The sequence below is a fragment of the Leptonotus elevatus genome, chromosome 12 (assembly GCF_054856555.1).
Source record: "Leptonotus elevatus isolate MCC_2025b chromosome 12, RoL_Lele_1.0, whole genome shotgun sequence".
NCBI classification, from domain to species: Eukaryota; Metazoa; Chordata; class Actinopteri; order Syngnathiformes; family Syngnathidae; genus Leptonotus; species Leptonotus elevatus.
Genome location: NC_141250.1, coordinates 22,879,372 through 22,902,996, shown reverse-complemented (window position 1 = coordinate 22,902,996; position 23,625 = coordinate 22,879,372). Strand labels below are relative to the sequence as shown.

The window sequence follows — 23,625 nt, the reverse complement described above, 5'->3', positions numbered from 1 at the left end:
GCTCCTTCAAGAAGAAATCCAATCACGTTGAAAGTTGCCTTTTGTGTTTGATGGCGGCCCGCGTGCGCTTCTGATTCCGTCTGCTTTCTCACGATGACGAGCTGGATGGCGCCAGAGTTTTTCTTGGTTTGCCTTCCGGCTCAAACATCCGCCGGCTTACCGACGGCTCCGTCGAAGAATGCGGCCGCACGGGCCAAACTTCACGTGGACGCCGTTGACGCATGCGCAGAAATGGCCGCCAAATGAAAAGTCGCCGTCCGCTTTGTTAGCATTGCCGCTTACTCACCTTTGGGAGAAGCCAAGCCACTGGCGGCCATCTTGCATTGCCACTCAAAAAGGCTTCTTAACTTTAACATTAATTTCTGCCTCTGCGGTGAAAATGCAACCGTGGACGAGTACAAGTTTGGGAAAAGCGCACCATGTTGGCGACATTTGATTGCTAAGACAACGACTTGTCACTTTCTCTTATAAGGAGCTCCTCAAAGATTGGTCTGCATCATCTTGTCAGAGCCATCAACAATCAGGCAACAGTAAAGCCCATCGGGAACAAATTTGTTGTCAAAGACACAATTCATGAATGTTTGAAATGCAAACAGTTAAGTTGGCTGTCGTGACAAAACACAAGTTGTCAGTAACGGTGGCAACGTAAGATGGCCACCGTCTGGCTTCAGCCGTGGGGGACGTTTTGAAAGTCCATTCATGTACGAGTCCGCGGTGACCGCGCGTCATCGCACAACTTGAATCCGTGTGACGGCTTGCGCGATAGCGTCGCGCTGAGTTCAAGAAGCGGCGCTCAAACGTCAAACGCAAGACACGAGATGGTGAAATCCAAAACGGCGCACAAGACGAGTCGCCGAATCCGCTGGGAAGAAAACCAAGTACAGAACAAACGTCTTCCTGAACCGTTGCCTGCTACAAAAACAAACATGTTTCCAATGCTGAACCTTCCTGTGTTGTGTTGTTGGTCAAAATGAGCCATTTGCAAGTTCAAGAACAAATGTTAGCTTTTTGCTACCAAACTTCGCACATTTTGACATATTTGCAATGGAAACGGTTAAAAAAGAAGGTTTTCCTGGATGCTGTCGGAACATTGAGCATTTGAGGGTCAAACTGACCCAATCGATTTTTTGTTGTAAAACTTCACATTGGGTTGATTTTGGAATGCTAAACCTTCGGAGTCAAATTTCAGAGTGAAAAAGTATTTATTTATTTATTTAGCCATGAAACACCTTATTGACATACAAAATTGTTTACTTTGACATTTTCAATTAAAATGTTCATGTTTATTGGAACGCTTTTATAACATTTGTCAAGTTCAGCCGGGGATGAAGACCCAAAGGCAGACAAGCACAGATTTGAGGCAGGAATGCTCGGAAAATTACATTTAATAATAACAAGGTGCTCGAGCAGCCCAAAAAAAACAACATCCAAAAAAACAACAACAAAGGGACCACAAAAGGAAGAAAATGGACAAGACCGGACCAAAACCCAACAAGAAGGTTTGAAGGAAAGCAGAGAAAGTAAATACAAACAAGTTGACGAGACAACGAGCAACACCTGGACGGGACGCAGGTGGCTGAGGGAGCTGATTGGATGACGCGAGGGACCGGGACGACGAGCACAGGTGGACATCGTCAAGCTTGATGAGACACAATCAAGACAACAAGGAAAAAACTAAATATCACCATAACAAAAATAAATAAATAACAAAAGCCAACATTTCACATAGCCCGGGTCAAATGGACCCATTTTATAGTTGAAGAGGTTGTTTTGCGATGAAACGTCTCATCAATTAAGATGGTTCATTTGGACACATTTTTTATTAAAACGTTTATCGGAATACTTTTGTAACATTAGGAACAGCTCGGGTCAGATTGACCCGATTGAAAGTTGAAGCACAACAAATGAATACTTTTTTCACAACGAATTGTGAACACATTTGCATTGACAGTCATCAGCTCCAGTTTTTGGAGCGCCAAACGTAACCCGGGTCAAAACGGACACATTTCAAAGTTGAACAACTACAAAGAGATGAAACTTGCCGTGGCAAAGATTTGTAATGAAATCGGTTAATAAAGTTTATTGGAATGCGCTTCCTATCGTTCAATATGGGCAGGGTCAAATTGACCCGGGAACATTCTTGCTCTTCCTGAGAAGTCCGCCGAACAGGAGGGTTCAACCAAGAAGTCCTTGTTGCCTTCTGCGAAGGACATTTTATCAAAAACAAACAAACAAACAAACAAACAAACAAACACACATCAGGAAAGACATGAACCCGCCGTTTCATATTAAACGCGTCCACCCTGAGCCGTTTGGGACCCTAAAATGAGGTCCGGGACCACAGTCTGGCGCTTGCTTGCTTTTTAAACATAGTTCTTGGGGCGTGACAGGTCAGCAGGCTCAATGCTGGTGTCACTGTTGCCATGGTAACGCGTGTGTGTACACACACACGCACACACAGATGAGTCACCTGAGGGGCTTGATTGACAGATGGTATTTGGAGGAAGTCGGGGGGAGGGAGGAAGAAACGACTGTGATAAATACGCAACACAGGTTCAAACCTTACATAACCGCTGCAACAACACTGAACACGCACACACACACACACACACACACACACACACACACCTATAATAAATCAATAATATATATCAACACAAGTGACCTTTTGCAGAGACGTCGTTTGTCCTCCTTTTCAAGTCAACAACCAAGTTACAAACCAAGAGTCAAGAGTTTTGAACCAAGATTAAAAAACAAAAAACTGGCAAAAATCACATCATGTACCAAATCGAGAAAAAAAAAGATACAAGCCAAGCAAAGAACCAAGAACCAGGCCCAAGAAGCCATAAAACCAAGACCAGAGACACACCAACAACCATACCAAGAACCAAATAAGGAAAAAACAACAACCTCAAAAGCAAAGTTAAGAACCGGACAAGAAGTCAAGAACCAAGTGATGGACGACATGAAGAACTTTATAAGAACCATATAAGAACGATGCCAAGAACCAGTCAAGACCCAAACAACGGAGGCAGCCAGAAACAATGAAGAACCTGGTAATAAATAAATAAAGACCTTCAAGAACCAAGATGGGGTCTGAGTTAAGAACCGCAACAAGAACTCAGCAAGCACTGAGGTCAAGAACAGTTCAAGACTTCATTGAGAACAAAATCCAAAACCAAGAACCGCATCAACTGTGAGTCAAGAACCGCTGCCGTCTTTCGTTAACTCTGCGTGTGTGTTGGATTTTGGATCTGGTGTCAGAAGAAAGCGAGACTCTTGGAGGAGGGAAAAGCGGGCGGGCGGACGGACGGACGGACGGACGGTCGGACGGACGCAGGAAGTCCGGCTGGATAACGACAACTCGGATGTCTGCTTCACGGACTTCCTGCTGCACTCAGCGTGTGTTCGTTTGGTCATTTTATGATGTCATCCAAATAAATACACATCGTTTATGTTAATTAGAATTGGATTCTATTTTTAAAGGTATTCGTCAAGGTTAAGCAATTATTTATTCAAATAACACAAACTTTGACATAATTACAGTTGAAAATTTAATAAAGACATTTGAATAGTTTAAGTAAAAAACAAAGAAAGTGAGATGAACGTTTACTCCACGAACTCAAATCCAAACTACAAAAACGTGAGTTCTAACCCGAACCCGACTGTCAGCCCAGACAGATTTCCTGGTTTGGAAGTTGAGTTTTCCTGGGGAAGGAGGGAGGAGTGACCGCATTACGCGGGTGAGAGTTTTCTTCAATAAACGGTAGTCATCACAAAAGTTAGTGAGGTCAGGTTTGCCCCCCCCCAACCCTAACCCTCCTAGAACCCAACTCAAAGCGTTTGGGTTTAGAGCTCTGGGTGAGGAGGTTAAAAGGACGTGGGTTCGTGGTTTAGGGTCTGCGTCCACTTCAGAGAAGGTTCGAGCTTAGAGCACCAAAGCCATCGCGGAGCCGAGAGGAGCCCGCAGGCCACTTTTTTTTGCTCCAAGCTCGAACCTCCGCTCCGACCTTCCGTCGAGATCTCCGAAGTCCCAGGATTGAACTGATATGAATATTTAGCGATCCCACTCGTCGAGCTCGACAAGCCGACACGAGATTGGCTGAAAAAAAGAGGCTTGTGGTGATTGAAGACTTTTCTGGTTTTGAAGTGGCGGCAATCAGGTTCGCCGCCGCCGGCACTTTGTTGCCGTCAGCGGCGAGCCGCGGCTGATTGTGGCGCGCGATTGCGGCCGTCGGTGCCACTCGTCATCTCCGGCCGCTGTCTTTATTGTTTCACGTCTTTATGCGGTCGCGTTGCTTCCGAATATATTTGCTTGCGCTTGTTTGGAAAAAAGCTCAGATGTGCTTTTTGCGCTTTCTTGGGTTTGTCCCGATTTTTCAAGGCCTCCTCAAAGCATTTCAGTCTGAAATGCTTCGATAAATGTCCGATTATTTGACTGAACTCTTGCATGATTATTATTTTTTTGTCTGCCTTGCTTTGTCTTAATAAAAAATACAAAAAAAGTTTTACAATGAAGACCTAAAAAAAGGACGTGCATGTTTGTACAACGCTTAAGTCGACTTGACCTTGACGTACTTAAAATAACTCGAATAAATACACAACATGAATTTACTGCATTTATGTTTTGCGTGCTGTTCCCAGAGGATTCCAGTCGGCCTCTAAATTTATACTTCAAATAGACAAGAGTCACAATTAAGGTTAAGATTAGGGTTACGGTTTTGGTCAACTCTGACCTCTGGCAGCTCAGCGTGACCTTAAACCTTAATTGAGACCACTAACATTCTAAAACTAGTCCCAAAGCCTAAACCGGATGATGAACCCAAACGTAAAACCGAATCACGAACTCTTGAGAGGAAGGGAAAGAGCAGAGGCGGACCAATCAGCATGCCAAAGATGTGACCTCGAACCCCGAACCCCACAAAAAGACATCTCAAGTCATTTCGATGGGGAAAAAATGAGCGATTGAGTTGCGAAACCAAACAAAACGAAACTGGTCAGACGTCTCGAACTCGTCTTCTCTGGAGCTTTCATGAAACCGAATGAAAGGACGCCTTTTCACGGACACATCGACTTCTCGGACCGCCGCCCATGCAAATGACCGCCGAGATCCCTCGAGAGCCCACGCCGGCGCCTCGCGTTTTTTTGAGACTGAGGATTTTGCCGGCACAGACGTGAAGCCGAGAGACGAGAGCAAACGTTGATTCGTGCGACCGGAGCGAGCGCTCGCGCTGTGACGGCGAGTAGAAGAGAGCGAGAGCGAGCAGCGGGATGGGGGGAGGAAACAGGAGGCGGGGGGGGGGGGGGTGCAAGGGGGGGGCGCCCACTCGAGAGCGCAAAGAGCCAGTGACAGCGCAAAGGAGACGACAAGACCAAATCCACCTCGGCTCTCCTAATTCCCTTTGGATTGCCCCCCCCCCCCCCCCCCCCCCCCCCCAAAACCTCCTGGAAAACCTGCGGGAGATCCTCGGACGAGACGCTTCTGAAGGATTATTTGAGGTTTTAGTCCCTCCTGTTTGGCAAAGTCCCCCCCCGAGCATCAGGTGAGGGTCGAGACGGCAAGGACACACGCATCGGTGGGAAGGTAGCAAAAGATCTCCCTCGTGCCGGAGATTTCGGATAAAGTTTCAAGAAAACTCTGGATTACGACTTGTCACTGAAATCTCTTGCGACTGGACACGCGAGGAGGACCGGCAAGAATCAGTAAGTCCTACGGCAGTCGCGCCGCGATGCATTTGTGCGGGTTGTTCTACTTTCAACATTCAACAGCGTCCCCGGAGACTTGATTTTTGTTGACATTTTTACCCAAAATGTCTCGGTGGCTTCCACCGAGTGACAACCGGGCTTCGGGAGAGCCAAACACGGCCAAGCTCGACCCGTGTCCCTGAGTGGCCGGCAACACCATGAACCTGCGCGCCGGCAATGTGTCAGAGCTCATTTGTCAAACGCTGGCGGTCGCCACCCCCCCGCAGCTCCTGGAGTCCGACCCGCACGGGTTCCAGCCGGGCCCCGCCAACGGCAGCCGCGACGGGCGCCCTTACGCGGGCAACGGCTCCAACGGGGAGGCGGCGGATACGGCGGAGGCGGGCAAACACTGGGCGGCGCTGCTGATCCTGGCGGTGATCGGCGTGACCGTGACGGGCAACATCCTGGTCATCCTGGCCGTGTCTTTGGAGAAGAAGCTCCAGAACGCCACCAACTACTTCCTGATGTCGTTGGCCGTGGCCGACATGCTGCTGGGCGTGCTGGTCATGCCCGTCTCCATGGTGACCATCCTCTACGGTAAGCAGCTAGCCGACGTGCGGTGACTCCGAATTGAGGCGGCGCGGTGGCGTCGTCGGTTGAAACGTCCGCCTCGCAGCTTTCGGGTTCAGGGTTGGAATCTGGGGGTCGTGAGCGCGTGTGTTCGCACCGCCACATTTGCACATGACGCTGAAAGAAGTCGCTCGTCTCAGTGGCTCGGCTGGCGGTAAAACATTTGCGAGGCGGGACAAGATTTACTTCCGTGAACACCGCCACGTGACGCGGTTGTTTTGGGTGTTCGTCACGCGACGCGTCGTTTTTGTAATGTGAACGCTCCGAAAAAAGATCGGATTGAACCAAAAATCCAAATTGGGCGTCACGCCCTGCGGCGCGAACGCAACCTTTGGCTTTGGCCTCAGGTGCTTGTACTCAAAGCGGCAGGTAAACGAGGTCGTTACGAGAAGCACCTGCGGCGAAAGCCAAATTCCGGCAGGGGTTTTATTTTCCTGACCTGCTTTTCCCATCTCAGGTGTTAATTGGAAGGAAAAAAAGCGTTTTGCCACCATTTTGTGGCTTCGATGGATCATTGCAAATCTTGTTGAGCGGCTGAGAATCACTTGCAGGTGATCTCGGTTCGCGGCCGGGTTTGGCCACGAAAAGTCCGCTTCGGCGTCCATTCTTTTAACAGCAAACTGAAGTTGGCGTCCGACGTCACGGCTATTTGTATATTTGGAAACATCAACACGAGGACTCGTACGAGGCCCCTAAAATGTGACATCGCTTACCTTAAGCATCCCTCGTCGCGCCCCAGCCAATCCATCCTTTTTTTTGTCGTACCCGTTTCATCCTAGCGAGCGCTAAGCTCGGTGCGAGAGAGGCCGACAGCAAAGTAACGAGAGACGCGGCCACACTGCCGAGGTGGACTTTTTACTGCACGACGAATTAATTAATTAATTAATAACTAATTAACTAATTAGCTGCCTAACTTTTCCCGTACATTTGTGTCTCTAATTCAAAGCATTGCTCACTTCATTCGAACCTGCGGCCACTTTTCAAAGCAGGCGTCTCCATGTTGACCGCCAGTTTCGGAGCATTTGGAAAGATTTGACAAGAATACTGCGAGCCTTTTCCTTCCTATTTGTTTTGTCCGCCAGATGACGTCTGGTCTGGGAGCGGGTTTGAAAAAAAGATGTTTTAATAAGGTGGGCTTAATCCAATTCGGGTTCATGAAGACAGCATGCAGGCGGGGGGGTTGGGGGGGGGGGGTTATGGCCGCAGCCTGCAGGCTTTCCTTCACTGTCCACAAAAGCTTCCACATCTCGGAAGCAACAGCTGACGCGTCGGCTTAATGACGGCACAAATCCAAGACCACGGTGCGAATTTAGAGGTTGACTCGTGACGGACGCGTTCGCCGTCTTAAGAAGTCAACAATATTGAAATACAGGACTTCAGATCTTTGAGTTGTTGATGGAGAAAACACGAAGCTTGCACAGAGAACAAAAAGCCGAGTTCATGAATGAGGAGGAAAAGAAGAAGCGGGAACCTTCGGCGCTGATTGGTCTCTTTAAGGAGGACAAACAAGTCATTAGACAAACCAGCAACAAAACACGCGTGCGGCGCAATTAGCGGCACAAACCGCTTCTTCAAACCCGGGAGAAGACCCGCCACATCAAAGGAGACAGATTATGCATGCTGCTCTTTGTTTTTCTTGTTGTGTTTTTTGCAAGGGGGGGGGGGGGCGGGGGGGGGGGGGGCTCCAGGTGTCTTATTAACATGTCTGTGGCACGCGCTTGCCAAAATATCCCATGCATCAACAATGACAGACATATTTGAGAGAAAAGCACCCGAGAAAATGTGGAAAATGTTTTGTGTATTTATACAATAATGTTTCTATGAGAGAAAAAATATTTTCGAGATTAACGTACTCATTTCTGGCAAAGGTTGTATATTTTCGAGAAAATACTACTACAAAAAATTGTCATGTTTGAACTTGATAGCTATAATTGTCGGGGAAAAAAAGTTGTCCAGAAAGTCGTACATTAAAAAAAAAAAAGTTTGATATTTTCAAGAAAATGGTTGCGTTTGTTTTAAAAAGCAGCTAAAATTTACAAAGAAATACTATAATTTCCCGCCAAACAGGTTTATATTTTTCAGAAAAAGGGGGAAAAAAGTTGGACATTATCATGAAAAAAAGTCATTTATTTACCCCAAATTTTTCTGAAAAAGTTTTTTCTTAAATACATTTTCTTGAAATATGATTTGTGTGTCGTTTTGGTTACAAAATCAAATGTATTTCCTCACGAAAGAATATTTCCGAACAAAGAGGTTGGTTTGTTTTTATGGTGATGAGAGAAGGTTGTACAAAAACAAAAAACACACACACACAACTTTTTCATGAAAAACATATTTCAAAATTATTTTCTGAAAAAAGTCTTTTGGTGAGAAATCATCGGCATGCGGACGTCAAAAGTGAAGACGTGTTGATTTTCTGCGAAAGGTATTGTCAACTTTGTCAACATCTTGCGCCACGAAAGAACCTCTTCGACGTTCTGTCCTCGGAGAACGTCATCCAAACGCACCCTGTCCACTTTGAGGGCTGCCATGGCAACGAGCACGCCGCCGTCCCTTCGGGGGGCCGCCGCTGTTGACGAGCCGGCGCTTTCCGCGGGCTTTGGCCGCATTTGAGTCATTCGCCGTTTCTTTTGTGCTGGCGCTGACGAACGGGGGAAATAAACGTGTGCGGCGGAGGGAATAAACTTCAGCAGGATGGCGTTCATAAGCAAATTGGAAGGCGTCCTTTGGCGGCGTTTTCATTTTCTGCGTCCCGCTTAATGAAGCCAACAAATCAGACAAGCGGACAATAAAAGAGCACAGCAGCTCACGGAGGAAATTCCAAATTCGCCAGTTTTCTGTCAACCGTCTGTCTATCTGATGACGCACACTTCTGTGGTCATTTCTTAATACAAAATGGCCGCTCCAAATCCAAAAGGCAAATTTGCTGTGTTTTTGGGGATAATTAATATAACAGCAAAGACGCAACTTTCATGTTGTGGAAAAAAAATCATAATTCAGCTCGGACTTGACTTGAGACTTTTTTGTGCGTGTTTCTAATCATAACAGACAAGTCCGCCAAATATCACGTTGCAAAACGAAACTTGGGGGCTGAACTTGACCCCCACCGGAAATGGCAAAATTACCTTAAAATGGTCTCCATTCCGTTCCGTTCCATCTTCAATTCCGCTTATCCGGGGTCGGGTCGCGGGGGCAGCAGCTTTAGCAGGGAAGCCCGGACTTCCCTCTCCCCAGCCACTTCAGCCAGCTCCTCCGACGGGATCCCAAGGCGTTCCCAGGCCAGCCGTGAGCCGTAGTCTCTCCAGCGTGTCCTGGCTCGTCCCCGGGGCCTCCTGCCGGTAGGACATGCCCGGAACACCTCCCCAGGGAGGCGCCCAGGAGGCATCCGAACCAGATGCCCCAGCCACCTCAACTGGTTCCTCTCAACGTGGAGGAGTAGCGGCTCGACGCCGAGTCCCTCCCGGATGACCGAGCTTCTCACCGTATCTCGAAGGGAGAGTCCGGCTACCCTGCGGAGGAAACTCATTTCGGCCGCTTGTATCCGGGATCTCGTTCTTTCGGTCACGACCCGCAGCTCGTGACCGCAGGTGAGGACAGGAACGCAGATCGACCGGTAAATCGAGAGCTTTGCCTTTCGGCTCGGCTCCTTCTTCACCACAACGGACCGATACAGCGTCCGCATCACTGCAGACGCGGCGCCGATCCGCCTGTCGATCTCCCGCTCGAACCTACCCTCACTCGTGAACAAGACCCCAAGATACTTGAACTCCTCCACTTGGGGCAGGACCTCATCCCCGACCCGCAGAGAGCACTCCGCCCTTTTCCGACTGAGGACCATGGTCTTGGATTTGGAGGTGCTGATCCTCAAAATGGTCTCTTCAAATGAAAATGGCGGATTTCCTGTGTCTTGGCAAAAATGGCTTCTCCAGACTTTTGGGGTGGGTCGGCTCCCTCCTAATTTCATGTCGTTCTGCGCTTGAATTCCAAAGCAGCTGACAAACTTCGCGAGCGTTTGAAGCTCCTTACGCTTCCGAGGCCTCGTGTAGGAGAACTTGAGTGGGTTTCATACAGAAAACCAGCAAACGGCCAAAGCCAGGAAACGCCGCACGCACGCACGCACGCACAAAAAAAATCCAGATTCATAAATCTGTGCATGAATTCAAACGCATTCCTTATCTTCTCAATCAATGCGTAATTGAACGCACATGTTGGCACACCAGACTCTCCACGCCCCCATATAAATATGCAAATTAGAATAAACAGGGCCTGATGGGGGCATTTCCTCATTTCCCAGCAGATGGGGGGGAGGGTGATTCTCTCGATCGCAGGTTGTTTCTTTAGCAACGCGACGAGGCTTACCTGGCTTTCTTTCAATCCGTTTGGCGTCGCTCGGTCGAGAGCGGCTGCCATTCTACGTCACTACGCATTCGGCATACGTACAAATCAAGTTTCTACAAAATGTATTCAACTGGAATGAGATGTAACAACCAAAATAAAACAAATAAATCATATAGAGCAAACGCGTCATTACAGTGGGGGGGGGGGGGTGCTCATTTGTTAAATGTGCCGCCCAAAACCGCTCGGCTGGATGTTGACGCTAGCGAAGGTCGCGCCGTTTGTTTCCGTCCTAACGAGTCCTCGCTAACGAGGCAGCGGAAGCCGCCGACATGTTGTGTGACATTAATTGTTCATAAGCGCCTCCCACATCTGCTCGTGACGGCTCCAGGGCTATTTTGGGGCCTCTTCAAATGTCATCATCCGAAAGGCCCAATAAATCCCGTTGGCAACAGCTCACACATTTTTGCAGCTGTGACTAAAATGAGTTTTGAGACGGGTGTCCCACGCATTTGGAGAAATAAATAAATAAATAAATTGAACTGCGTCATCTTTTCTCACAATGACGGCAGCAAATACTTTATTTTTTATTTTTTATTTTTTACCATACTCTGTCATGTGCCTGCCTAAACTTCTATCTGTGTGAGATTTTAAGGCTGCTAATGTTGGAAATCAGTCCTTGATTTCTGCGTGTTCAAATTAATTCAAAGTTGAAATCTGTGAACAAGTTTGCCAGCTTTTATTTCAGAGTCTGAAAGACAAATTAGGGGCTGCTCAATCATAGCATCTCAACCACAATGTGTCCTTCTCAAAGTTCATGCATGCACATGTACACAAAACGTTCCCACCCCCTTCATTGACAAGGAAGTACCTTTTGCCCCTTCCAGGCGTAGCCCCCCCCCATGTGGCATTTCCTGTCAAAACAAGTCTACACACCCCCTCTCCTTATCTCTACCTCAGGATGTGGGCAAACACTTGGCCCCCGCCACCTCCTTGCACCAGGGACCCCCATAAAACCCCACACAGATCTTGTCCTGTCAGCAGAGTGAAATACAATCAGGTTATCTTCCATTGAGTTCTTTTAGTCCACAATAGATGTGGATAAATAATTGGCTCCTGGATAAACAATTGGCCCCTGGAGCCTCCTCGCACCAGAGATTCACGCAGACGGCCCTTTTGTTCCGACACCTCTTATTTAGATTAAATCAGACACCTTACTATGACAGGGAATAGAACAAAGACCACAGATAAACTAACATATGGGGAACAGTTGTAACATATCTAACTAAAATCAAAAACACTTTGAAAAATATAAATTGAAACAGAAAAACAATGTTAATAATCCAACACTAACCACTGACTATTAAGTAAACCTTATCGATTTGCCTCGTTAAATGTTAGCGCCGTATCAGGTTAGCGTGTTATGATTTGAGGACGTGACCTGTGATTTGGCCAGATTACGGCTGGCCTCTGCCTTCAGAGCTGTGTCCCGTGTGGATCTACCTGGACGTGCTGTTCTCCACGGCGTCCATCATGCACCTGTGCGCCATCTCGCTGGACCGCTACATCGCCATCCGCAACCCCATCCACCACAGCCGCTTCAACTCGCGCACCAAGGCCCGCATGAAGATCGTGGCCGTGTGGACCATCTCGGCGGGCAAGTGCTCACGTGACATTAACGCACACAAACTCTCGTGTAATTCAAATCCTTAAAAAGATTTTCGGCACAGGAGTTGCTATCTTGCTATATGTTAGCGTAACAACTGTTAGCACAAAACTCACTTAGCATGTTAGCATTTTAGCAGTTCATATTAGCCAATTATGGGGTACAATGTTAGTGCTTTCTCAGGTTTACCAAGCCCTGTATTAACATGTAAACTATTAGTATGCTAGCTATTCACATCTGAAATTCACTTTCTTGCTATATGTTAGCATAACAGCTGTTCGCGCCGCACACAGACAACGCAGGCTTAACATGTTAGCATTTTAGCATTCCGCCTTTAAAACATTAGCCAATGATGGGGTGAGCCATGTATTAACATACCAAATATTAGCATGTTAGCATTTTTAGTCAGTTACTAGGTGACATTTTTATTCTACTCAGGTTGCCCTCTTGTTATGTAAACTGTTAGAGTAGACAATAATTAGTATTCTACTCTTTGCGTGTTCAATTAACTGAATGGTGAGATTCTGGTGAAGAAGTCCCTTTGCAAAGGTATCATTAAAACAGAAGCTTCTGATGACAACAATTGACGACACTCAAACCGTGGCCTGTTCAGATTGTGTGTCCTCTCTACTCCGGCACATCATTATTTATTGAAAAGTGGGTGAATACCAAAAGCCTCCTCCCCTTCACAAAAAGGCAGAAGTTCTCAGGAATACAAATCAGATTAGACCTAAACAATAATACATCAGCCTGTCTCACTTCGACCGGCTGAGACCGGTACTAGACTACACTCCCTTCTAGATAACATGGAAAAGAACTTGTTGCCCTTTTCTTCTCAGGCGAAAGAGACAGATAAGAATACAATAGACAATTCTATTCATTGAGCTACACAGCTATAACTAAATCCAAAACGGCTAAAATATAAATTGAAACTGAAAAACAATGTTAATAATTCAACAAAACATAACCATTTTGTTAGCACATGTTTTCCACATAGCATGTGTGTAACTGGAACATCTGGGTATTTTCCAGCTCCTCTTCACAAAACTGCTCGCAATCTGTCAGATTGTGACGCCTCACCTGTGTCCAGCCCTTTCGAAATTGCTGCACAAGTCCTTCTTTTGTCGATTTGGGTGTGTGCTTTGGGCCAGCGTCATGTTGAAAGAGGAAGTTTGTGTTCATCTTCAACCTGGCGCCGTTGCACTAATGCTGACTGATATACATCCTTTTCTTATTGTCCAAAGGCACGGAAGGCGCCGACTTTGACACTCCTAGCTTAGCATTGCCGTAAGCACACAAAGGAGGTGCGTTGTAAAAAGGTGAAATGTTCAAACTGAGTGACAGAATCATTTTAAAGATGCTTTATCTTGGTCTAACAAAAACCCGGCATGTGAACAGGAGTGCGTAGTATTTTTTAGTACGCGTGTGCGCGGGCTGCGGTTGTTTCCCCTTGGTCAACTTCCATCGACAAGATGAGCCAGCGTAGCGCTCCCGCTGGAGACCACCGGGCCGTCTGTCTGCACACACACACACACACACGCGCGCGCACGCACAGATGGTCCGGCTCGACAGCATAAGCGCCGTTGCCGTGTGTGCCGAATACGCGTCTGTTGAGACACAGATGGTTTTCATTTGCCCGCAGTTGCGAGCGTTACAAATATTGAATATGCTTCCGTCATTTTTAGTCAACGTTGTGAGAGCGCGGCCATCATCAGCAACAATTTGTTGTTGAAGAAGAAGAAGAAGAATCCTCTTGCGCAACTCGGCGAAGGATAGCATCAGCTCGGTTGCCACGGCGACCGTCAGACACTTGCTGTGCTGCGTTAGCGCTAGCGTCGACGCTAATGTCGCTATTGTTCACACTCGTGTGTGCACCCTTTTATCAAGCCAAATAAGTTGTCCACAGCTTTCTTTTCAAACTGAGATGAAGCAAATCTGGAGCTTTGAAATAGCAATGAAAGTTCGCGTTTTTTAACACGGAAGCCAGCAAAGCGAGATATGATTTCAAACAGCAACACAGAATCGCAAATCCTGCATGAAGGATAAGGTGGCAGCGACAATTGCTTTCAACACAAGAAGAAAAAACAGCTATTCGGTCCTGTCTTTCCCTTCTACACAGAACACATACTTTCACACAGAAACCTGCAATCTTTGCTTTCAACACAAATGGGGGCAGAAGTGCAAATCAGGTGTTGAACTTCACACCCATGTTCGGCCAAAGAAAATCCACCATTTGCTTTTCACACGGAATACTGCAAAGGACGCTTTCACACAGAGACACGGCATCATGTGGGACGATGTTAAATTGAGTATAAACTTGATATAGACGTTGTTGGGCAAGTCAATTCCAAAATGTCATTTGTATTTTGTGTTATTGCTACTTGGGATGTCACGATATCCAAATGTTACAATACGATAATTATCACGATATTGATGGGAGGTTGGAAACGCTCATGGCACCGCGACAAAGAAATAATCTTGGCCAGTGGTTTTATTTTGTTTATACAATGCTAACGAGCTTGCTAATGCATTGTGAACCGAGTCAATTTGTGGAGAAACGCAAACGCTTTGTCCTTCACTTGCTGATTAGTGCGAGTCTTAAATGTCGCCGGCGAAAAACATGCCTAATTCAAATTAAACTGTGCTCATAATTAACCACCAGAGGGCGCTGGAATAAATGGAAATCAAGTTGACCTTTTGAACAGATGTCATGCTTTTACTATTGTCACACGACGACAACAATATGGCGGCAGTTTTAATATGAGCGTTCTTGTTGCATCGGTACTCGTTACTTGAATATGAATATCTCCCGCGCTTTTCCTTCCCATGCGCAGGCATCTCCACGCCCATCCCGGTGATGGGGCTGCGCGACCAATCCAAGGTGTTCAAGGACGGCAGCTGCCTGCTGACGGACGACAGCTTCGTGCTGGCCGGCTCCTTCGTGGCCTTCTTCGTGCCGCTCACCATCATGGTGGTCACCTACTTCCTGACCATCCGGGCCCTGCGCAACGAGGCCACGCTTTGCCTGGACCGGCTGGTGCCGCGGCCCAAGTGGGGCGCCGCCGCCGCCTTCACGCTGGGCTTCTTCCCGCAGGCCTCGCTGTCGTCCGAGAAGCTGGTGCGGCGGGAAGCGGGCGGCGGCGGCGGCGGTCCGGCGGCGGCGGCCCTCTTCGGCCGGCGCACCATGCAGTCCATCAGTAACGAGCAGAAGGCGTCCAAGGTGCTGGGCGTGGTCTTCTTCCTCTTCGTGGTCATGTGGTGCCCCTTCTTCATCACCAACGTGCTGGTGGCGGCGTGCGAGGCGCCGGCCTGCGACGGCGCCCTCATGGGGGGCCTGCTCAACGTGTTTGTGTGGGTGGGCTACCTGTCGTCCGCCGTCAACCCGTTGGTGTACACGCTGTTCAACAAGACGTACCGCGCCGCCTTCCTGCGCTACCTGCGCTGCCGCTACGCGCCGCCCGCCAAGAAGCCGCTGCAGCTCATCCTGGTCAACACCATCCCCCCCATGGCGTACCCCTCCATCGAGGGCATTCGCAACGGAGCCCCGCTCCCCGATTTCTCCTTTGCCCGCCGGGAAAAAGAACCGCGACAACGGGACCCAAAGACGGGAGGTGGGGACGAGAGCTGCGTGTGAGCGGCGAGCTATAAACGATCACCGACGACAACTATGCACGACAAGCGCAGCCCGGACATGGTTAGCATTAGCTTAGCATTAGCACTGAGCTGTAAACCTCATTCAATCAGCCCATCTATGCTTGAAAAGCGTCTCTTATCCAAACTTATTTTGTCACAGGTTCTCACTGTCACATGCAAATAGCAAGCACAGCCCAATTAGCGGTAGCATTAGCTTCTCTCCAAAAACATTAGCCTATTTCACACTGCCCATCTAAGCAGGATTTTATTCTTGATTCTCACTGTCAAATAATACAACATCATGCACAAGCCAAACATGATTAGCACTTTACCGAGCTTAGCATTAGCTTTAGCATTATTATATCTCAATCATATTTATGGTTGCAGGGGGGGGGGGGCGGGAATCGGAATTGTGCTGTTCACACAAAAAACCCATGTAAACACCAAGCACAGCCCAAACAAGATTAGCATTAAAATTAGCTTAGCATTGCATTAGTATTAGCATTTGACAGTCAACTAACTCAACCCATCGAAGTGGGCTTTTGTCCGAGCCCACTGCTCACAAACACCAAGCACAGCCTAAACATGGTTAGCATTAGCTAAGCAATAGCATTGGAAACATTCATCCTGCCCAAGGTTGCATTTCCTCAAATTCTGGGTAGCATTTTAAAAAGTTATGCTAACACATAGCAAGCTACTGTAGCAACTTGACTACAAAATGTGCACGGGTACCCGTACGGGTTTTGGGCAATTCTAGTATCATTTTCAAATTGCAATTGCTAACATGCTAACAGCTGCTACTGTAACAAATAGCAACAATCAGTTATTTTTATTTTCTTTCCATATGATGTCATATTTAATATATATGCCTGTTTGTGCCAAAAATAAGTAGGAGTCATTTTACCAAAATGAGAAATGTGTCAAAAATACAAACTGTACAAAAAATTGCTAATTGTGTCAAAAATGTGAATTGTACCAAAATTGGAAATTGTGCAAAAATGTTGAATTGCCAAAACTTGAGATTGTGAGAATTTTGCTTGAAAGAAAAAAAAAAGAGCGAGAGATTGAAAAGTTTGTTTTTGAATCGTGTAAAAAAAAAAGGGATATTTCACCAAAATATGTGAATGTTGACAAGAACAAGACTTGAGTGAAATATGTTCATGATGTGAAAAGAAGCAAATTGTGCCAGATGTTGCTGACACAGATGTTGCCTTTTCACTTGCAGTGAGACGGACGGTGGACAAAACGTCCGCGAGATTGATGACTTGGACTATGAGAAAAAAAAAGATGAAAGGAGCTGGGCGTCCCTGCGTCTTTATTTTTGTCAAATGCCAAGAAAGAAAAGTTGGACACGTGTTTACTCTTCTGCCAACTGAGAAGACAAAGCGAGGCTCGGAGTTCGGCTTTGAAAGTCGGGACCCGGGATCTTAGATACGATCACAGTTACTCAGCAAAGTCAGCGTGCGTTTCGCGACACACCACAAGCGTGTGCTTGGAAAAGCAAACAAAAGGAAGAACATTGACGGGATTTGTTATTTCCCGTCCGCCATTATGATTTGATGCAATGAGCAGCAGTTTGTCAAGTTGACAAAACACTGAATGTCGTGAGTGACATTTTGGAAAAAGCGCCCGCCGAGACGACAAATGAGACAATCCGGCCGGGGGGGAAGCAAAGAAAGGTCATCGCGCAGGAGGAGGAAGAAGAGGATGAAGATGAAGATTCGTCTGGCCCACGGGACGCCGACGACTCACCTGCAACGCGTCATTTTGGTATTTTTCAGTCGACACATTCAAAGCAGGAAAAAACTGCGACCGTGTCCCAATACTTTTGTCCGTGCCACTTTACTTTACAAATCCAGGCTCACCGGCGGCTTTGCCGGAAAGTGAGCCTGCTCAAGCGCCCTCGCCGTGGCATTTCGGAGGCGGGGCAAACCTGAGCTAACACAGTGGAGAGAACCAATGAACGAAGAGCGGACGCCACGCCAGAAAATCCAACATGGTTACGAGCCCAAGAGAGACAATCGCGAATGACTTGACGTCACGCAAACAGACACATTCGATTGGTCCGAATCGCGGTCCATGGCCGCCCGCCCAGTTTGGCTCGCCAGGCTAACTTTTCCACCTTCCTGAGTCAACATTGCACAATAGAAACAAACTAGAAATCATCAACAGTCATGTAAGCGAGCTGGGCCCGACGTCTCTTTTGTCAGTTATTCACCGTAATTGCACAATAGAAATGAACACATGGCCTATAGAAATAATCCACAAAGTCATAAAAAAATCAGCACACATGCTGTCACATGTCGGAAATTGACTGCAATGGTGCCTCTCAGCAGTTATTTATCATAACAGCCACCTTGCACAATAGAAATGAACAAAAGTCTTGAAAAAGATTTTGCATCTCAATGGGTTTATCGCACGGTGATAACAATTTCAACATCCAAAAAATCATTGCACACTGACATGCATATGAGGGAAGTGTGTCAGATAATGTGACAAGTCCTTTCTCCAATGATTCGATATAAAAAAGCCACGTCGCACAATAGACATAAACACTAGAAATCATCTATCCAATAAAAAAGAAAGCCCAAATGACCCAAAATTGTGTGTGCATGTAATCTACACGTCGTATAAATAATGTGACAGTTGTGCTCACCACTTATTCATGATAACAGCCTCCTTGCACAATAGAAATAAACATAGGAGTGATTCACACAATCATACATAAAAACGTCAGCTCGCCCCTGTAGCTACGTTGCGCAATAAAGTCAAAGTGAGTATAAAAGAGTTTTCCCGAAGCTCCAGGAAGGTTTTTACTCGGAAAGTGGTTCCCCTTCACGACTCTGGGTCGGTGGAGGGCAAAATAATCCACATCCATCACCGAGATGTGGAGAGCGAGAGAGCCAACAACGAGTAAGACGGGCAATAAACAAAGGAAATTGGGAGATGTGCCACCTCGCAAAACAAACCACAGCAGGTGACATTTTTCAAAAGAAGGGGAAAGAGGCGCTACATCAAAGGCGTACACCATGCAGGAGACTTTGGATTCATTTATTTCTTTTGTGCAAGGTCGGGGCACTCGCAAATGTACAGTCATCGTATGAAAGCAGGTCTACTGTGCAAGCACTGAGTAGACTGTGGACTTTTTTTTTTTTTTTACAACGTGGACTAGTTTCCAATGTAGTGTTAATTTCTATTGTGAAAGGGAGCAGTTTTATCATCATCATCATCATCATCATCATCGGCTGGCAAGGAATGATCACGACCCAAATTGTATGACTGCTGCACTGTGCATGCACGCACAAGACGTTTGACTGTGGATTATTCCTAGTCTCATTTCTATTGTGCAAGGTGACCGTTATGTTGACGAAATGGCGAGCGGAGCCACATGACATGGACTTGACCTGTGCATGAGCAGCCTGCGTCTATGCGTCCCGTGGACCTTTTCTTTTGACTTTGTGGATGACTTACTTCATTCTAATTCAATTTATTTCTATTGTGCAAGGTGCTGGTTAGTATAAATAACTGGTGGGAGGAGCCACAGCATATGACACGTACATTGCGCGTGTGCTTGTGTGGGTTGTTGCTTTGGGGGGTTTTTACACTGCGGATGTTTTCATCTTTGGTTATTGGCCGGCTGTCATCGCGCGTCAACAACGAGGCACACAAAAAAAACACCTCGCCCGCATTTTGCCCACAAGCTGCTCAGTCCAAATAGGGAATGTGTGTGCGTACGTGTTCATGGCCACGCCTCCCGCGCGACGAGCCTCCCCGCGGCGCCACATCAGTCGCCGTCGTCATCGTCTGCTGCTGACGAGAAAGTGAGACGGGGAAGAAAAAAAAAAGACAATTTGGCCAAAATCGAATTCAAAAGAAAATAGAAGCTTCATTGCCATTGGTTTTTGTTTTTAATCCAAACAGACTCAAATTCAAGCACGTCAAATGAAAATCATATTTGAGACGCAAACACACATCGTTTGCTCCTCTCACTTCCTCAAGATGGCCGCTGCATCGCACAATTCAAATACAGCCAACATTGGTGTGCAAAATGGGGGGTGACGGTCAGGCTTTTTTTTTGTTCTTCTGTTGTGGAATCAAGTGTAATTGCACATCCACAACAGTCGGTGGCAGTGGCGCTCTCACATTTTTTCTCTTTTTTTTTTTAGGTAAATGAATGCAGTTCAAATCTTTTTTGTTACAAACAACAAAACAGCGTTAGTAAGGTTATTTCAATAGTTAATTTATTTTTTATTTTTAATAACTTTTTTTTAATTTTTTTAATTTTTTAAGGGATTCATGGAGAACGACAAGATCACTTGGTGTCAGCCGACTGCATCTGCGGCAATACATTTAAAAATCTGACAAGCGCAGAGTCAGAAAAGTGGCAGTAACTCAGTATGGCTGATTTCATACCTTTGGATTTTGTTTTGCACTTTTTGTTGACTATCATTCCAAAAAGGAAGGACCACAATTCAAAGGGCCGAACGCCGCGCCCAACCCCGCCTGCAGTTAATTGCGTTGGCGCACTGGCGGAGGGAACCATCGTCCAGCTGTGAAAGTCATCTTGCGGCCGGGCTCAGCGCCTGCTTGCTCCGAGCTGATAACGCGAGGGGGGGGGGAGTTAGCGCACCCACCCCCCTTTCATTCCCTTTTCCAACTTTGGATTGATTTCATTTGGCTGAGGAAGAGGAGGAGGATGAGAAAGAGAATGAGGAGGGGAAAAGGAGAAAAAAGAAGAAAGATGAGGAAGAAGGGAAAAGAGGAGGAGAGTGACGGCTTACGGTCGACGGCTTTATTGTCTTCTGCATTAACGCTCCTCCTCCTCCTCCTCTTCCTCCTCCTCCTCCTCCTCCTCCTCCTCCTCCTCCTCCTCCTCCTCCGCCTCCTCTCGCCCGAAAGAGACGCGAGCTCTCATTTAGTCCGACAAATATTGTTAATGAAAGAATATTTGTCCATTTCCGGAGGGCTTCCCGGGTCGCTGCTGAAATTAAAAACACATTTAAACGCCTCCTGCTGCACCGTCACCGACGACAGACACAAAGAACGAAAAGAAGAAGAAGAGAAAATGAAAAAAGAAGAAAAGAAGACGAAAGGAGGATCGGACAGCTGAACGGCAGCCGCGGCGGTTTTGCGTTGCATGTGATCCAATTGGGTCACAATCGAAAGTCCTAAGGCCTAAATCCACCAATCGGACGTCCCTGTGGCGCACGGCGCCGTAGAAAAAGGACGTAAATACACACCGCACCGAGCTCGACTATTACGTACCGTCAGCGTACGCGCAAGAAGTAATTCCCCTCCGCACCATTGGCGGCGGTAGTCATTATTCCAAGTCAACCTCCTTACGGGTGCGGGATACAAAAACGTGAAAAAGTCCTTTTATTTACTCATTACAAACAGTTGCTATACTTCTCAAGTATAAAAATAAATCGCGCCCCCCATGTCATGCCTTTGTCGGCGTACCCTTTAACGGTAATATCATACAATGGCGGTCTTTCTTGAACCAAAGACACAAAGTCATCTTCCCGATCTTCTTTTCCAGACAGACATTGTACGTTGAAACGCGGGCATGCAGCAGGGTGACCATGCGCAAAATGAAAACGGTTCGTCACTTCCTCTTCTTGCCTCGTGCGCTGATTCGCTAGCTTACAGCCAATCACAGTGATCGGCGCCGATCCAACATGTCAAGTTTGCTGAAAACAACCCCCCCACCACCCGACGTATCACAACTCGATCCGACTTTACCATCAAACGGTGCGCGCCGCCAACCCAACGCTGTCCGACTCCCGACGTCGGATTGGACTATCTCGGCCTCGATAGAAAGTTTGGATTTGATGGACACCACCGAACACGGGGCGAGGTCAGAGGGGTCAAAAGTGGGGCGGAAACCAGAGCACCAGCAGTAACAGTACCAAAACACCAAAAGTGGTGCACCATGGGACATGCCCAACACCAAGGCAGCTCTCAAAAACAGTAAAAGAGGAGACCTGACGGTGCACCCCTCAAAACAGTGCGCCCTTTAAAACACCAACTGCCAACACTAAAAACGGGAACGCGCCCCTTCCTTAAAAACATCAAAAAGGTGGTTTGCCCCTAAAAACACCAAGAAAAGTTGTGCACCCCAACCTAAAAACACACAAGAGGGGTATCGATCTGCCAATCCCACGAGGGAGTGCACCTACAAAAATATCGAGAGGGTGTGCGCCCCTAAAAAAAGCGCGTGCGTGCATTGTGTGTGTGTGTGCGTGTGCGTGATGACCTTACGCGGTGCTGCCTGGAAGGAAGCAAGCGCTCGCTGCGGTTGTCAAGGAGACGGAATTTGCTGCATGCGATGACTCATGCGCCTCATTTTCGCCCCTATGCCATGTGAGCCGCGTGTTGGGGGGGTGCGAGGGGGGGCGGCGGGGGGGGCGGCGGGACCCCATCTTTGCTCAGAGCGCATTGACCAGGCCGCTTATCTTCTTATCGATCGCCTCCTCCCAGTTCCAAACATCAACACGAGGGAGCCGATCGGCAGCTCCGTCGCAGCTGAACAGATTTGGTTCAAGCAGGAAATGCTTCCAAATTCTCATCCAACTCGAACATCACGTCAACTTCAACAAAAGTGCATTTTGGAGTCACGGGTCAAATGCAAGGTCTTGATGAGACCTTTCTGGATGTGTCATGATTTTGTACATTTGGCAGCATATGATGACCTCGCGACCCAAAACATGTTTTTGGCTTGGAATTGCTATTACCACACGCACGCACGCGCGCGCTCTCCATGTGACTCGAATTTCCGCTCTCTCCACAATTTGAGGCTTGAAATGGCTACAAAAAAAAAAACACTTAATCCAATAATATTAGCAATTACACGGCGGACCACACAAGTCTGTGAGCGCACTGTCGGATTTGAAAGGAGACGCACGCGCGTGAATGCGCACGCACACACAATTTCTTTTATGACGGGGAAAAATGATTTTTCCAGAAATAGTGGCATTATCCAGCCTTTCATCCTCAAATGTTGAAACTCTCACATGAAGGACTGCATTGGATGAGTAATACTTTTTTTTATTTGATCAAAAACAATATAAGGACATGTTGAATGAATGTTGGATAACATTTTCAGATGTTTGAAGAGCGAATTTGCTTTTTTTTCTTTATCCGTTTTTGTCGCGTTTGTTAAAATTGTCCAAAAATAAATATGTCAATAAATAAAGCTGCCCTCTCTGGCACCATCTTGTGTCTGTAGTTGGACTTGTTTGTCAAGGGAGGACTTGGAAATTAACATTTGAACGTAATCATGAAACAAACTGCTATGGTTGGTTTGGCAACTTGAAAGCAACCACTTTCGTTGCTTTCAAGTATTGCCCGGTTGGTTTTCTGCTGTTTGTTGACTGGTTCTAGTTAGCTTTCTATGAAGGGTCAACCCCCAACCAAAGATTAATTACTTGTGTCGTTTGTATTATTATTATTTTTTTTAATACGGAGCCCCACAAGGTTGTGTTGTCGTTATCTCCATTTGAGTGGAGTTTTGGATGCAATTCTTACTTTGATGTCCATCGATGAAGAAACATGATTGATGACATACTCCCAATAAATTGGCATCAAATCTTTCATCTTTCTTTTGATGCCAGATTTCAATTATTCATCCCACGAAAAGGCGCCCGCGTTCCAAGAAGGTGCAGAGCCACACCCGC

The 23,625-nt window shown here is 47.0% G+C and overlaps 1 protein-coding gene across 2 annotated transcripts; it reads left to right on the top strand.

Moving 5' to 3' along the window:
* Positions 1–5,515: 5,515 nt before the first annotated feature.
* On the top strand, positions 5,516–16,287 carry htr2aa (5-hydroxytryptamine (serotonin) receptor 2A, genome duplicate a). Of its 2 annotated transcripts, XM_086090388.1 has the most exons (3): positions 5,516–6,282; positions 12,107–12,307; positions 15,151–16,287. In XM_086090388.1, the coding sequence occupies exons 1-3, from the start codon at positions 5,904–5,906 to the stop codon at positions 15,948–15,950; spliced, it is 1,380 nt and encodes a 459-aa protein (XP_085946514.1). In that variant the 5' UTR covers positions 5,516–5,903; the 3' UTR covers positions 15,951–16,287. The 2 variants fall into 2 exon arrangements, with proteins under 2 accessions (XP_085946514.1, XP_085946515.1); XM_086090389.1 differs by lacking the exon at positions 12,107–12,307.
* The last annotated feature ends 7,338 nt before the right edge of the window (positions 16,288–23,625 follow it).

Excerpts from the sequence above, each read along its gene's own strand:
- htr2aa (XM_086090388.1), top strand. The coding sequence starts at position 5,904 with ATGAACCTGCGCGCCGGCAATGTGTCAGAGCTCATTTGTCAAACGCTG. Across the intron at positions 6,283-12,106 it reads CATGGTGACCATCCTCTACG|ATTACGGCTGGCCTCTGCCT; the intron begins GTAAGCAGCTAG and ends TGATTTGGCCAG. Across the intron at positions 12,308-15,150 it reads CGTGTGGACCATCTCGGCGG|GCATCTCCACGCCCATCCCG; the intron begins GCAAGTGCTCAC and ends TCCCATGCGCAG.